This window comes from Cervus elaphus, chromosome 1, assembly GCF_910594005.1.
Source record: "Cervus elaphus chromosome 1, mCerEla1.1, whole genome shotgun sequence".
NCBI classification, from domain to species: Eukaryota; Metazoa; Chordata; class Mammalia; order Artiodactyla; family Cervidae; genus Cervus; species Cervus elaphus.
This window is the reverse complement of record NC_057815.1, coordinates 89,254,364-89,267,934: the sequence shown is the minus strand read 5'-3', so window position 1 is coordinate 89,267,934 and position 13,571 is coordinate 89,254,364. Positions and strand designations below refer to the sequence as shown.

The following is a 13,571-nucleotide window of genomic DNA, read 5'->3' as shown; positions in this document are numbered from 1 at the left end:
GTCAGCGACACGGGGCTGTGCAACGCGGGAGGAGGCGGGCTAGGTTTTCTGACAACTTGCAGGACAGGAAGTGATAAAGTACAGAAAAAGTTTATTGGAAATCTCTTGAATACATTTTAAAGTAATAGCTTAGTATTTCCAAACGGAGTCGGCTGGAGGCGCGGAGGGGCTCTCCCCCCGAGACGCGACTGGCCCCAGCCCTGTCTGGGGGGTGCTGCGGGAGTCGGTCTGGGGCTCACACCTGCCGCTGCACAGGGCTGAGGGACAGGGGCCGGCCTTGACAGTTGCTCTGCTCCTCCCAGGCTCGGCTCCAAGTCTGGGCTCAGCCTCCCTGGCCTCTCACTGAAGGGGTCCTGAAGAAAGGCTGCTGCCTGCAGAGGCCAACAATTCAGAGTCAAAGAGGACGGCGGCGCAGAGGTCTTCCCCTGCTTGGCCTTGGAAGGAGGGCTGAGAGGCTGGGTGAGGTGGGAGTGGGGGGCATCAATAACTTACCGGGGCCTCCACCCCTCTCAGTGCTGGGGCCCTGGGGGATAAACCGGGATTGGCGTGGCAGGCCACAGGTGCGCTCAGCCCCACACCAGGAGGGCCAGCTGGATGCCACGAGGAACGCGCCTTTGTGGCAGCAGGGGGTGTGCACGAGGCTGGGCTCAGCCCCATGAGGCGGGCACAGAGCCGAGCCCAGCCCTGAGATCAGCCTCGCAGGTGGGGACGCCGCCCCCTGCACCCGCTAACAAGCAACGGAGGGCCGCCTGCTCTGCCGCAGAACAGCTTCTGCCAACGAACACCCAGGGGGCCACAGCGGGGAGGTACGCCCAGCTTTCCTCGGACGTGGCTACAGGTGAGGTGACGAGGGACAGACAGTCAGGGAGTGAGGCTGGGCCCTCGGCCGACTCAGTAACACCTGAAGGGTTAAGTCAACTGAATGCCCAGCTCTGGTTTCTCAAGAAGGAATCGATCCAACTAGTAAACCTCAGGGCAGTGTACAGACCCTGGGGTTAAAGAGAGCTGGTGGCCAGGCCCAGGTGGAAGGGGGAGAAGGCCCATGACCCTGCCCCAAGAAACCGGAACAAGTTTCCTAGGAAGAGGGGGCTGCCCAGCCTTCCCCAGGGCCATAGCCGGGGACACACACAGCACCCCGTGGATACTACCAGTGGCATGATCCTGGTGAGTCATCACATTTTGAATCCAGGACTTCCTGGGCTGCCAGGACAGGGCTTCTGTCTCTCTGCAGGAGCTGGGAGATTGAAGCTTCTCCCCAGGAATATGCATGTGTCTAAGGTAGAGTCTGTGGTCAGTTGTCAGTTCAAATGCAGCAATTCTGGGAGGCTCTGTGGCCCCGCCCCGGCCACGTTCTGGGATCCCACCTTCTATGCCTGGGAAGGAAGATCTGAGAGCAGCAGCCCCAAGTCTGAGGAGCTTCTAGAGGAAGAGGTGCTGCCCCGGGGGCCCTCCAACCTTCCCAAGTGAAGACGTCTAACCTCAAACATGTTCTCTCTATAAAGTATCTGATTTCTCTGAAAGTAATAAATAGTGACTGTGTCCTGTAACAGGGGGAGAGGGTAGGAGAAAGGAGAACCTGTGCTGTGACTCCAGTGACAACTCCTAGAGATGCAGGACTCTGCTTCCACACGGCTGGGCACAGGCAGCCGCCAGGGCTGCCCGGATGGTGGGCACGGCTGACTTTAGAGTTCTCATCACCAGGGGCGGGAAGCCCGCCACACTGCCAAAAATACAGGCCCGGGACAGAGGAGGGAGAGAGAGAGAGAGGAAGAAGATACCAGAACTAAGAGGAAAAGATCCTGGAGGAGAGCGTCCTGCCTCCCTCCTCCCAGCCCGGTCTCCTTCCTCCTCCTGCCTCCGCTCCAGCCTCAGGGCTACCAGCTGGAATGTTGAAGGCGGATGGCCACAGCAGGCCGGCAAGGGGCCAGCTGCTGGGCAGACCCAGGGTGGGGGGCTGGCAGGAGAGGCAGGAGGACGGCCTCTATGAGGCCGCCGCTGCGGGTGGCATGAGCAGAAGGCCCGCAGAGGGCGGGCAGATGAGGAGTCTTCGCGGATGCCGTTGTGGGCCTTCGCTGCTGCCACCGGTCTCCGGGAGGTGCCAGAGCAGGGACTTCCGGGTCCCCCGAGGGGACCAGCCTCCCCGCCGCCTGGCCTGGAGCAGGACAAGGGGTGGGAGCAGCTGAAAGGGGGAGGCGCTCTGTCTCCTGGGACCACAAGAAGGGGATGCTGCTGGGACTCAAGGACACCAACTTTTACTGCAGGGTTTCTACAAAGGCATCAAATTCTCGGACATTCTTCTCGTGCGCAGCCAGCTTCTCTGGTAGTGAGTCCTGTGCAGGGAGGGGAGACAAGAGCTGCTTACTCAGCAGGCCGGGAAGCCAGCCGTCAGCTGGGGCCGCAGGCAGCTCCGCAGGGCTGGGCTGCGGAGCAGCTGACCAGGCACTGGCCAGTGGGGGCTGCGGAGGGGGACAGAGCGCCGAGAGAACCAGGCTGGTCACACACACGACGAGCGGAAAAGGGCCAGGCCCACAGCGGGACGACACGGAGAAATCCAGTGTGAAATATCTTTGGCACAGACTAGACTGCCATTGGTCTAAGTGGGTTTAGAGCCCCACAGGTTCAGAGAGCGAGCGCTGTCTTCACAGCCCGCGCTGGGCCGGCGGCAGAGTCCCGTGGGGGCACACACACCGGGCTGTCCCAGCCACACTCCCAGGAGGTTCTGACCCGGCAGGTCGGTGGCCAGGCCTGGGAGTCTGCATCCTTACACCAGCTGAGAAGGGGATGGGTTGGGGGGCACCGAGAGAGAACAATGAAAACGAGGCAGAAACAGGTGTTAAGTGTAACTGCCCGCAGGCACCAACCGCTAATGAAAACCTGGCCCTGACCAGGCGGCCTGGCTCCACTGCGGAGCGCGTCGGCAGGGTCCACCCTCCACAGAGGACGCCCTGCAGGCGGGGCACTTTGGAAGCTGCACGGGCACGCTGGCTGCCCGGGTGTGTTCGGGGGGCTGGGGCAATGGCCAGGGCCGGCTACAACTTCATCTTAAGAGCTTTAGGACTCTGGCTCCTTCCAAGCAAATTTCAAATGAGTCAATTAAAAGCCTAAAATCAGAAGTACCACTCTCAGGGGTCAAACCTTTGTTTTACTGGCTCAGCACAATAGCAAATTATTTGTTTCCAACGTCATTCTTCTCATCTGTAAACTAGGATAATAAGAAAACCTACCTCTTGGGGTCACTGAAGATTCATGGAAAGCACTCAAAAAATGTTTGGCACCTAGAAAGCTTCAATAAATGTTAATAATGACATTTTTGCTATATTATTATTACCGAGCAGGCTTTTCTGTTTAAGGCAAATCAAGGGCAGCTGAGCCGAGATGCCTATTCCTAAAGCCACTCTTGATTTCAGTATAGGAGGTGATATTTCCACCTCAGGCAGGCGGACCCCGACATCTCGTGGCATGGGGCACCCTGGATCTGTGGCTGGGCCAGGCACTCATCTGCCCGTTGAGGACAGGAAATAAAAAACACCCTAAACGGAGATGTGGTCATTACAGTCAGTATCAGGACATCTGGCTGAACACGGGAACAAGGCGATGAGTGACGAAAGGGCAAGACCACCACCACTCGGTCCTTCTGCTGCTTCTGCCCTGTATCCCTGGCACCTGCCTGGCAAGCTGAACAGCTGATGGCAAGAGCTGCTGAGGAAGCCTGGCTGAGTGGCATCAGCGAGTGGAGGACATCAGGCAAACAATAGGAGAGTGTGAGAACTGCTGGGATGGGAGTGCAGAGAAAAGGAGGAAATGAGGGCAAGCAAATTCAAGATAATGACCGCAGGGCGCAATGCAAATCTCAAGTGTGATCGCAGGAAGGTAATGGTTTAACAGCAGGGTTTAACCGTCTTCTCCTGTGACCGCAAGGTGGGAGGTGTGGGCGTGGGGGAGTTGCTGGAAGAAATCTCCAGGCCTGTGGAGCAGGAATGACCACGGAAGGAGGAAGGGAGGCCAGAGGACGAGGTGTGGGGGGGCAAGGAGTTTCCGTACCAAGTCCTCGGCCATGGACTGGGCCCCGATATCGACGGAGAGGCTGCTCAGCTGAGGGGGGTTCTGAAATTCACGATAGAAGGTCCCCAGGTCCATCGGAAGAATGTCATCTTTAGAAAAAGCTGGTTTCTTGGGAAAAAAAAAAAAAAAGAGACCGACTCAAGTTTAGCTTGCCTTAAACCACAGCAGAAAATCAGAGGGGCTTAGCTATCAACAACCCTCTTTCCTTTCAGTAATTAGAAAATAAAGGGCTCCTCCAGGCTGACCTTTGTGGAATCTTTACAGTTTTCTCTTCTGGGCAGCTAAATGCATCCTGGGGATGACCTCCCTCTACCCTGGGGAAATTTCTGTCCCCTTCCTTCACATTCCTGTCTTTAGCAAAGGACTATCCATTCATGAATAGGATCTGTGCAGGTCCCACTGGACAATCCGATCCCATTTCGAGGTGAATTTCAAAGACGTAGCACAAAATGCCTTGCTGCTCACGGGCTTCCACATGTCTCCCCAAGCGGTGTATAAGGGCACCCACGTAAAGTGCATAGCCGGCACCCACAGTCCCTTCCCTCTGCCTGGACCGGCCCATCTGATTCCCGAAGGCCTATTTAAGTGCAACAGAGGCTTCCAGGTTTACTGCCCCTGAAGCAGCAACGGGCAACGAAGGTGCTGGCAACTTACGAAGTCAATCATGACGAAGTCGTCCTGGGTATGGCCGCTGCTGCCCCCGCTGGAGCCGTCAGAGTGCAGGCTGCCCTGGAGAGGAGACGTAGTCTCTGGGGAATCTGGCGGATTCACCTGTTTCAGAACAAGGCGGAGGCAGGGGCTGGTCCTGGGCCCTGGCTGTAAACCATGAGCCAGGGGCGTGGCTAACAGCCCGCGGAGGAACAGTGAGTGGCCCACCAAGGAGGACGACCACTGTGGCGCTGACTCCCTGCAAGCTTCACTCAGCGACGGACTCACCATGGGATCCGCATCCTCCAGCTCCAGGTTCTTGGGAGCAAACATGGCAAAAGGTATGTCCAAACTGGTCAGAGTCACCTGGAGACGCGGGGGGAAGTATTAGTGCTCCCCCTTCCCCCAGCTCGTCCGCTTCCTTAGGGGCTGCCAGAAAATGGGTTGGGGGGGGGGGGGGCGCGTCCAGCAGGTTCACACACTTCAGCTGACCATGCCACCCTCAGGCTCCTGTCTTGCTGGAGGCCCCTCCAGTCTGCCCTGCTTCCCACCACGTGCCCACAGCATCCACAGGACCCTGACCCACAGCAGTTCAGTAACAAGTGATCCTCACTGGCAGAGCTGAGGAGGACCTTCCTGCCTCAAGTGAGGCTGAGGCGATGACACTGCAGTGCAACGTGTGTACTAAATAGCGTGGTCTCCTCTCCTATGAGACCATAGAGCAATGGTTCCTAACTTCTCTGGAGTGATGTCACAGGCTATTAATCCTCTCCATAGAAAATTCACACCCACACCCACACCATTTTGCATGTGATTTCAGTGGTTCCACAGGCCCCAGGTAAGACTTCACCCTAAGGGCTCACACAGCCTCACAGGTTGCAGGGGCAGAGAAATCACCTGGTTGATGGGCTTGTTGACAAAAGCCCCCACTTTCCGGACAAAGATGGTCTCCAAGACGTCATGGGGGGAGGCCCGTCCCTCGCTGCTGTTTGATACAGTTTCAGTGTCCTCGCTGGAAAAGAAAGGTCATGTCAGCTCTCCTTCTCAAACCACAGCAGAGCCTCCTGGGTGCCCCGTAAACCCACCAGCTTGTGAGGCCACAGCCCAGGAAGGAGCTGCCCCCACCAGCCCAGGCGTGTGGGAAATGGCAGTGTGAAGCCTGCCTGGGGCCCCTGTCACCCTCACTTTTGAGAGTAGAGGACTGCATTTCCTGGAAGAGCTAAAAATATGCATATGTGAATGAAACTCGGTGTTACAATTGCACAAAGCTTCCATAAAATTTACCCTGTCATACCAGGGATAAGCATCAGTCACTGTGCATCCAGCTCTCATACATGAAGGCAAGCAGCTCTCATAAACAACTAATTTTAATGTCAATCCTGTTACAGAGCCAAACTCAAGATTTTACATTTTCCCCTTCCTCATTTTTTTGTTTTGCTATCTGAAGCGCCACACCACGTCTTCTCCCCTCTCCTTGCCCCGAGTCCTCCCTCTGTTCAGCAAGGTCTTTCAACAACACATCCATCTGGCTGCCCCTCCCCCTCCTCAGAATCCGCCTGCCCACGCAGGAGGTGCGAGTTCAATCCCTGGGTCAAGAACACCCCTGGAGAAGGGAACGGCCGCCCACTCCAGTACTCCTGCCCGGAGAACTCCAGGGACAGAGGAGCCCGGTGGGCTGCAGTCCAGGGCGTCACAGAGTTGGACACGACGGAAGCAACTGAACGACTGCCCCCTCCCTCCAGGCTGATGCTGAGTCCCGAAAGGTGGGGGACGCCAAGCAGAAGAAACAGGAGCTCAGACTGTCAGCCACAGCCCTGCGAGAAGCCGGGGACGGGAAAGCCCCAAAGCAGGGGCTCAGATGGGGAGAACTATGCCGTCCAAGTGGCTCCTGGACTCCAGACACCAGGGACGACCAGCATTTGGGAACCCCCTACACAGGGTCCTCTGTCTTCAGTTACTCCAGGTCATACCCCAGGAATCTAGGCTCGGAATATGTGAGTGTAAAACGACTACAGTGGGGCTTCCCTGGCTGTCCAATGGTTAAGACTCTGTGCTCCCACTGCAGGGCACACAGGTTCAATCTCTGGTAAGGAACTAAGACCCTGCATGCTGCAAGGTGTGGCCAAAAAACCAAAAAACAACACTAAGAGGATCCCCCTTTGATTATCTAATAAGAGGAAGGATAAGAGGATGGAATTTGAGGGGCCAGGCATGAAAGTAATTATTTTTCCTGATGGATGGCATGGAAAGATCCTTCCAAACAAACCCCCTCCCCCAACTCCACTGTGGGAATGGAAAAAAAAACCCAAAAAACAAAACAAAACAAAAAAAAACCCAGGAATTTCTAATATCTGAAAGTTCATTTAAGATGCGATGGGGCAATTGACGTCATTATCTCTGGGGCCTTCCAGTTAAGAGAGGGCAGTGCAGGTCAAGACAGGCCCAGCTTCCCACAGAACTCTGGGTGAAATGGAAAGAGGAAGTCTGGGCTCTGCAATCCGAGAAGCCAGGCCTGTGCCTGGCCATTCTGTGAGCTAACTGCTCTCTTAGGCCAATCACTTAACCCTTCTGAGATCCTGTCACCTTTTAAAAGGAGGTAACATGGTGATTTTTGCAGGGTGGGATTATGAGAACTTTCCACCCAATCTGTGTTCTTCAAAATTTGACCTACAGACTGTATCACTTCTGCAATCAGAAAAGACAAAGATTTCTTTTTGTATTCTAGTAAGGAAAAACAGTTGTTTCTACAGGATCTCCAGGGGGCACTAACACAGTAGAAAAAGAAAATGGATCCTAACTCCTACCGCAGATACACCATGACTCTGATGTCACGGGTGTGGTTAACACCACCCTGCTCTGGTCTCAGGAAATACTGAGGACGCCCAGGGAATCCATCTCAGAGGACGAGAGGAACATCTCAAAACACCTTCCCTGCATCAGGGTGAGGCGTGCCAAGCCCGGCTGCCTGCTGTCAGAAGCCAGTAGTGGTGCCCCGGGCAAGCACCCCTCACACACCAGCTGCAATGCAAGATTCTTATTGGGCATTTGAAGGATTCCACATTTTCCCTGCAAATGCCAAGCCTGAGCCAATGCTGAAAGCTACCCTTTACTTGCTGATACCAAATAAGCAGATGTGTTGGGGAGGACAGGCCCCTGGCTGGTCTGAAGACCGGCCGAGCCAAGACGTGAACTCACCTGCTGGATGGCGTGGCGGCGCAGTGGGCCCCATCAGAAGGGGTGTAGGTTGCCAGTCTCTCCTGGTCAGCCTGGGCACCGTGGGCAGGCTGGTTGGGACCAAGGGGTACCCCACCTTCCTTCCCGGGGACCATTAGCTTTGGGGAAAAACAAGAAAATTCAGTGAATCACGGCAACGTCAGGCAGGAGGGGAGACTTGCTGCCTAGCATGATGGCATCAGCTTTCCAGCTTTCCCATCACCAGTGCTCCCACCACGTGGGCAGGAAACCCTGGAAATCTTGATCCTTTCTGGGACTCGCTCAGTTAATGGAAGACATGCACAGAAGTGACTACAGAGGGAAAGAGAGGGGGGAAACACTCGGGAAGCTCTTCTTTCCTTTCTGAAGTGTAAGAGGCAGCCTCTCAGAATCATCTTAGTCCTCCGAAGTTACAGAAGAGCTTTGGTTCGGAACACTTAGAACATTGGTGTCTCAAGAGGCCCCTCGAGTGTGTCTGGGCAAGGGAGGCAGCACAGGAACCCCTAGTGTCCTCCCCATCTTTAAAGATACCTGGTGAGGGTGTGTGGCATTTAAGCCAGCAGCAAACACTACTGGATAAGCCAGGTCAGCAGATCCAACGCCCAGGGCAGCAGGCTGATAGGAAAGGCGAGAGCTGGATAGCTAAGCAAGAGAAAAACAAAGAGGGGCAGAGGAAAGGAGGAGGGAAAAACAGGCACTCCTAGAGTATGACCAATGATCCAGGTCAGCAGAGAGTAAGGAACGGATCCCAGCCCGCAGCCTCACAGTGTGTGCATTGCAGGGGAGGGCCTGATGTGAGGGTTAAAGACAGACCAGGCCATTACTCTGTAAGTAAGAAAACAGACTGATCTGCGGGGGGACTGACAGTCTCAGCTCTGTGCCTTCCAAAGGCCTCAGATGAGCTGCCTGCTCCCCCTTCTCCCAGGGGTTCAGCTAACTGGTTCAGTTTCCAGCCCAGCAGATCTGTGGAGTACCGTCTGGGCAGAACTGGGAGGCAGACCATCAGTTTTCCCAGGTCATTCTAGTCTCTTCTTTGACCTTGAGGTACCTTTGAAACACAAGGCATCTTCTTTAATCACACCCTCCATTACCATTGGTTTTGGGAGGGTTCCTATTTATAGTGGAAAAGAAAGAAAACCACTCTTGGAAGGTTTATCTGGGGAAAAAAAAAGATCTAAACAACTCCATGTACTTTTCACATCAACGGAGGAGGGGTGAATGATGAATCCTATTTTGGGCTGCTGTGCAATGGCTGCATCCTGTTAAAAATCAATTACCGCACCTCAGAATAACCCACAGAACACTTGCAGATATTTAAATAACTATGCCCTGTGCTTTATTTATAGTTGTCAAATAAAAAGAAACCATCTGATAATATCCCCTTCTTCCCAGTATGGACTCACTTGATGGGAAAAGGCCAGTCCTGCCGTGGGGACCCTCAGAGTGTCCGTCACCACAGGAGTAGGGGTCTGAAAATGTGCCTTTGTGACAGTAAACACACACTGGGCACAGATACACACAGACAGGAGAGACAGAGAAGAGAAAAGAAAAGGGACTTGAGAAAGATGTGAAAAAACTCTGCAAAGGGCAGTAGCAACAGAGGCTGAAATGTACAGTGAAGTCAGGAGGGAAGCAGGGAGAAAGCCGTATGACTGCCTTCTGAAGAGGACTGCTTGGAAAGGTGTGAAGGAGAGTTTATCCCTGGCGTTCTCCCTGACGGGCAGGTGGAAAGCAAAGTGGAGTTGAGCAGCTATGACTTGGTGAAACCTGAACCAAGCATTAGCCTGCCTTTAATCAAAAGAGGGTCTCTTTTAGAAAACCTCCAATAGGAGGGTCCTGAGAACGGACACAGGGTATGCTCAACAGGAATGACGATGCTAAGACTAAGATATTAGACTGAAAGCCTTTTTCTGGGGACTCAGAATCTACAGGCTCAGGTTTAAACAGCTGATGTTTGATGGCTGCACTTTTAGAATGCTCAGGTACCCAGCGGCGAACTTTCCTGCGTCAGCTCAGGGAAGGTGCGCGTCAGGGCGCGCGCGCGCTCACGGTCCCTGAGGGCGCAGAAGGGCTTGGTGGGGCGAAGGCTGCGGCAGTTTCAGAACTCAGGATTTCAAAGCCAATTATGGGCAAGACGATTGTGTTGGGTCTTGCTGTTCCATCTTTAAGTCTTGCCAATTACCTAATTAATTAATGCCTAGAATTGGAGGTAGGACCTCAAGATAACCGTATAGGTTCTGAGTCACAACTATTTCTTAACTCAGCTCTGTGGCCAAATGATAAAATGATCCTTACTTTACTAGAAAAACAAAAGCAAACCAGCCCATTCACAGGTATTTACTGGATCACAGCAAGAGCTCAAACAAATTGTTGAACAATTATGCGATTCCCTAGATTAAACCAAAGAAGAAACTGTTTCAGTATTTACAGGAATGAAGAGACCAGGTGGTAAATGATTTTCCGCTCTCTGTTCTACCATCAAGCTTCAAAATGAGTGTGTCTGCACCAAACTATAGTCTTGACTACAGGTTCTCAGGGAGCAGTGCCAAGGCTCACCCACTGGGTGCTTTCTCTGATGGAATCTTGACGAGATCTACTTTTAAACTGTAACAAGACACAATAGGCAACTGATAACAGGAAACATACAGGCTCTCCTTACACAGGTTAATAAACCTTTCTGCAAACCTCAGCTACAGAAACGACTGAACTTCCATTTACCTTTGGGGTCAGGCTGAATTTCCACTGTACCAGAGAAAAAGAAAAACTGATGTGTTAAAGCCCCCAGCTCACATCGCCTAACATTGCCCAAGTTTACATATTGTTTATGAGTTTATCAGTTGTTAAATGAGCATTAAATGACATATTCATATTTTGATGATTTAAAAAACCATCAACTCATGAATGTGCACTAGTAAGAAAGTGGGCTTTCCTCCTTTTTTGGGTCAGTATTGCTCCCTGTCAGCAAGCATACCAGAAGCCACCCTCTTCCAGAGCAACAGCAAAATGTATGCCTATATATATAAATGGGGAGGGGGGAAGAATAACAATTCCTACGCCCCCAAACCAAACTGAAACAATTTCACAAGAATCTCTTAAAACTTTAAATTGTCACATTAGAAATAGCAGTGATCCATGAATTTCTGTAAAGTCCTTCACACATAAGTTAGCTTTTGTCCTTAACCCCCGCTTTTAAAACAAATTAGAACCATGATTTTAATTTAGTATCTAAAAGCATAGGATGGAATAAATTAAATTTTTTTCTTAATGAAGAAAATATAGAGGATAAAAATGTATGGATAGCTAATTAATTTGTTGGGTTCCACTCCCCCAAGTAAGATGGTGAAAAAGGATAATTGGGGGCTAATTTAGGCTTCCCAGGCGCACTAGTGGTAAAGAACCCACTTGCCAATGCAGGAAATGTAAGAGACGTGGGTTCGATCCCTGGGTTGAGAAGATCCCCTAGAGAAGGGCTCCAGTAATCGCTTCTCAGCCTTTTGGCTAAGATCAAGTGAGAAGGGCTCCAGTATTCTTGCCTGGAGAATCCCATGGACAAAGGAGCCTAGCAGGTTATAGTCCATAGGGTCACACAGAGTTGGACACAACTGAAGTGACGTAGCATGCACACATGCATGGGTCTAATTTAAAGGAAAGTAGAATTCACCTAGGGAACCATCTAATATGAAAGAAAAGAGGAGGGAAAAAATAGAGATGATGCGCAGGCAACAGGTAGACAATGAACAATTTGGGGTGGAAGAGAAGAAACGTGCCCTAAAATTCAGTCAGCTGGAAAAAATGACTCCTTATCTGAAGCAGTCTAAGAACCACATGTATATCATACAACACTTCTTTGGGGAAAGTGTTCACATCGCTTGGAGCCTGTGTTTTACTGAAACTGGCTGTGACACTGAAGATGGATCCTAGTGGAAAAGTTAATGGTTAATCATGTTCAGAGAGGGAATGCAGACAAGCAGATATCTATGTAACTATTAAGGAAAACTGCATAGCTGGGGTCTTAATGGCATTTTATGCTAAATGATCACTGGCTCCTTTTTTGCTCCTTCCATTATCAGGAACCATATTTAGGAACCACTTCAAAGAAGCAGCAGCTACTGGGACTTCCCTGGTTGTCCGGTGGTTAAGACTCCATGCTTTCATCATGGGGGCATGGGTTCGATCCCTGGTCAGGGAATGAAGATCCCAGATCTCACGTGCCACTGGGTTCGGCCAAAAAAAAAAAAAAAAAAGGAAGAAGTAGCTACTAGTCCTAACAAGTGTAGGTTTCAGTGCCTCTCTGGTACCAGAACACAGTTCTGATTTTGTAGGGGTTTTCTGTGACTGATTTTCTAGGGAATTTTAAGATGTCGCCAGGGAGGTAAAAGTTACATGGAATCTTGCATGTTAAGATTACAGACTAGAAATACTACAGTATTATCTGCTGGGTAAGAAGGTTCTCCTTTACTCCTCAAAATAACCCCTTGAAATAATCACCACCACCACCACCACCAGAAGAGGTTGTTATCTAAATTTTCACATGAAATTTTCATTTCATAAGGCCCATCTATATACCAAATAACAATCGCCACGCCAGAACCTGTTCCCCCTACCTGGGAGGGAGGCGAGGTGGAAAAGGAGGTGGTGCACACTTCTTGAGAATCTTCCACAGAAGGATATCCTACTCCAGTGTCCTCACCGGCAGTTCTGCAGTGAGGGGGAAAGAAATCATGAACTGACTGATGGCAGCCAGTTTCAGCGAGGACCCAAAGAGAGCGGAGATAGGGATGCAAGTTGTGGGGAGAATTCTTTCTGGCAGTTCCTAATGTCAAGCAAGGTGTATTGAGTCCTTGATAATTTTAAACATGTTCAGAAAGCAGCATCTAGAGGTTGACAATGGCTTTTTTTTTTTTACTCCAAACATTGCATCTGATATATCATTTGACAGCATTTTTTTTTAAGCCTGGCCAGTATAGGGTCAAAGAACCATCAGTAACAGAGAATGCAGTGAAATAAGAATCTAGACTCTAAAGACAAAAACCGATCCAACTTCGAGTCCGTCACAGAAAGGTAGCATCTTTGGAATAGGTAGCATTGGAATAGGTAGACACCTATTCCAATCTCTCAACAATTCTGTTTTCTGGGATCTAGGCCTGGAGATGTTTGATTCTGAGGAATAAAACTGAATTGTGCCAATGGTGACCTGAAAACCACCTAATTTGCAAAGGACATTCTCCACATTACTTCCATTCTCAGAGTTTCTAAGTAAAATCAAACCAAAAGTCAATCAGTACTGTCTAGGTCAAAATATCCACGGATTTTCTGAGACGTGGTCTACCTTTCGTCCTGGGGTACCTGACAGGCAGCAGCAAGGACACAGCCAGCCACTCCACTTCCCTCCCCGTGGGGTCTCCATACGTGTGCCCTGCCTTTCAGTGAGTGTGGATAAAGGTGCTCTACAGGCCTGGGCGAGATGGATGTTTCCGCTAGCCAGTCTGGAAAAGAGTTTTCCACATTCCTCACCTGTAATTGCAGGGGTGCATGGGCGAGGAGCTGGGATAGGGACGGTCCACAAAGTGATCAATAATAATGCCCATGATAGGTGGGGTCCTCTCAAAGTGCCTGTAATGCAGTAAGCAGATCGCCGCATTTGTTAG

General features: G+C 51.3%; 1 protein-coding gene across 7 annotated transcripts in view; it reads right to left on the bottom strand.

Annotated features, from left to right (window-relative positions):
- Window positions 1–74: 74 nt before the first annotated feature.
- ATG13 (autophagy related 13) overlaps window positions 75–13,571 on the bottom strand; it is a 46,085-nt gene continuing 32,588 nt past the window's right edge. For 2 of the 7 annotated variants that reach the window (XM_043910758.1, XM_043910769.1), the window contains 10 exons: window positions 13,438–13,536; window positions 12,528–12,621; window positions 9,327–9,425; window positions 8,455–8,565; window positions 7,906–8,042; window positions 5,608–5,722; window positions 4,999–5,076; window positions 4,717–4,833; window positions 4,042–4,170; window positions 75–2,330 (listed from right to left, as the gene is read on the bottom strand). In XM_043910758.1, the coding sequence (XP_043766693.1) occupies window positions 2,253–2,330; window positions 4,042–4,170; window positions 4,717–4,833; window positions 4,999–5,076; window positions 5,608–5,722; window positions 7,906–8,042; window positions 8,455–8,565; window positions 9,327–9,425; window positions 12,528–12,621; window positions 13,438–13,536 (1,057 nt within the window). In that variant the 3' untranslated portion in view covers window positions 75–2,252. The remainder of the gene's footprint in view (window positions 2,331–4,041; window positions 4,171–4,716; window positions 4,834–4,998; window positions 5,077–5,607; window positions 5,723–7,905; window positions 8,043–8,454; window positions 8,566–9,326; window positions 9,426–12,527; window positions 12,622–13,437; window positions 13,537–13,571) is intronic. The other 5 variants (XM_043910792.1, XM_043910801.1, XM_043910782.1 and 2 more) reach the window with 4 other exon arrangements.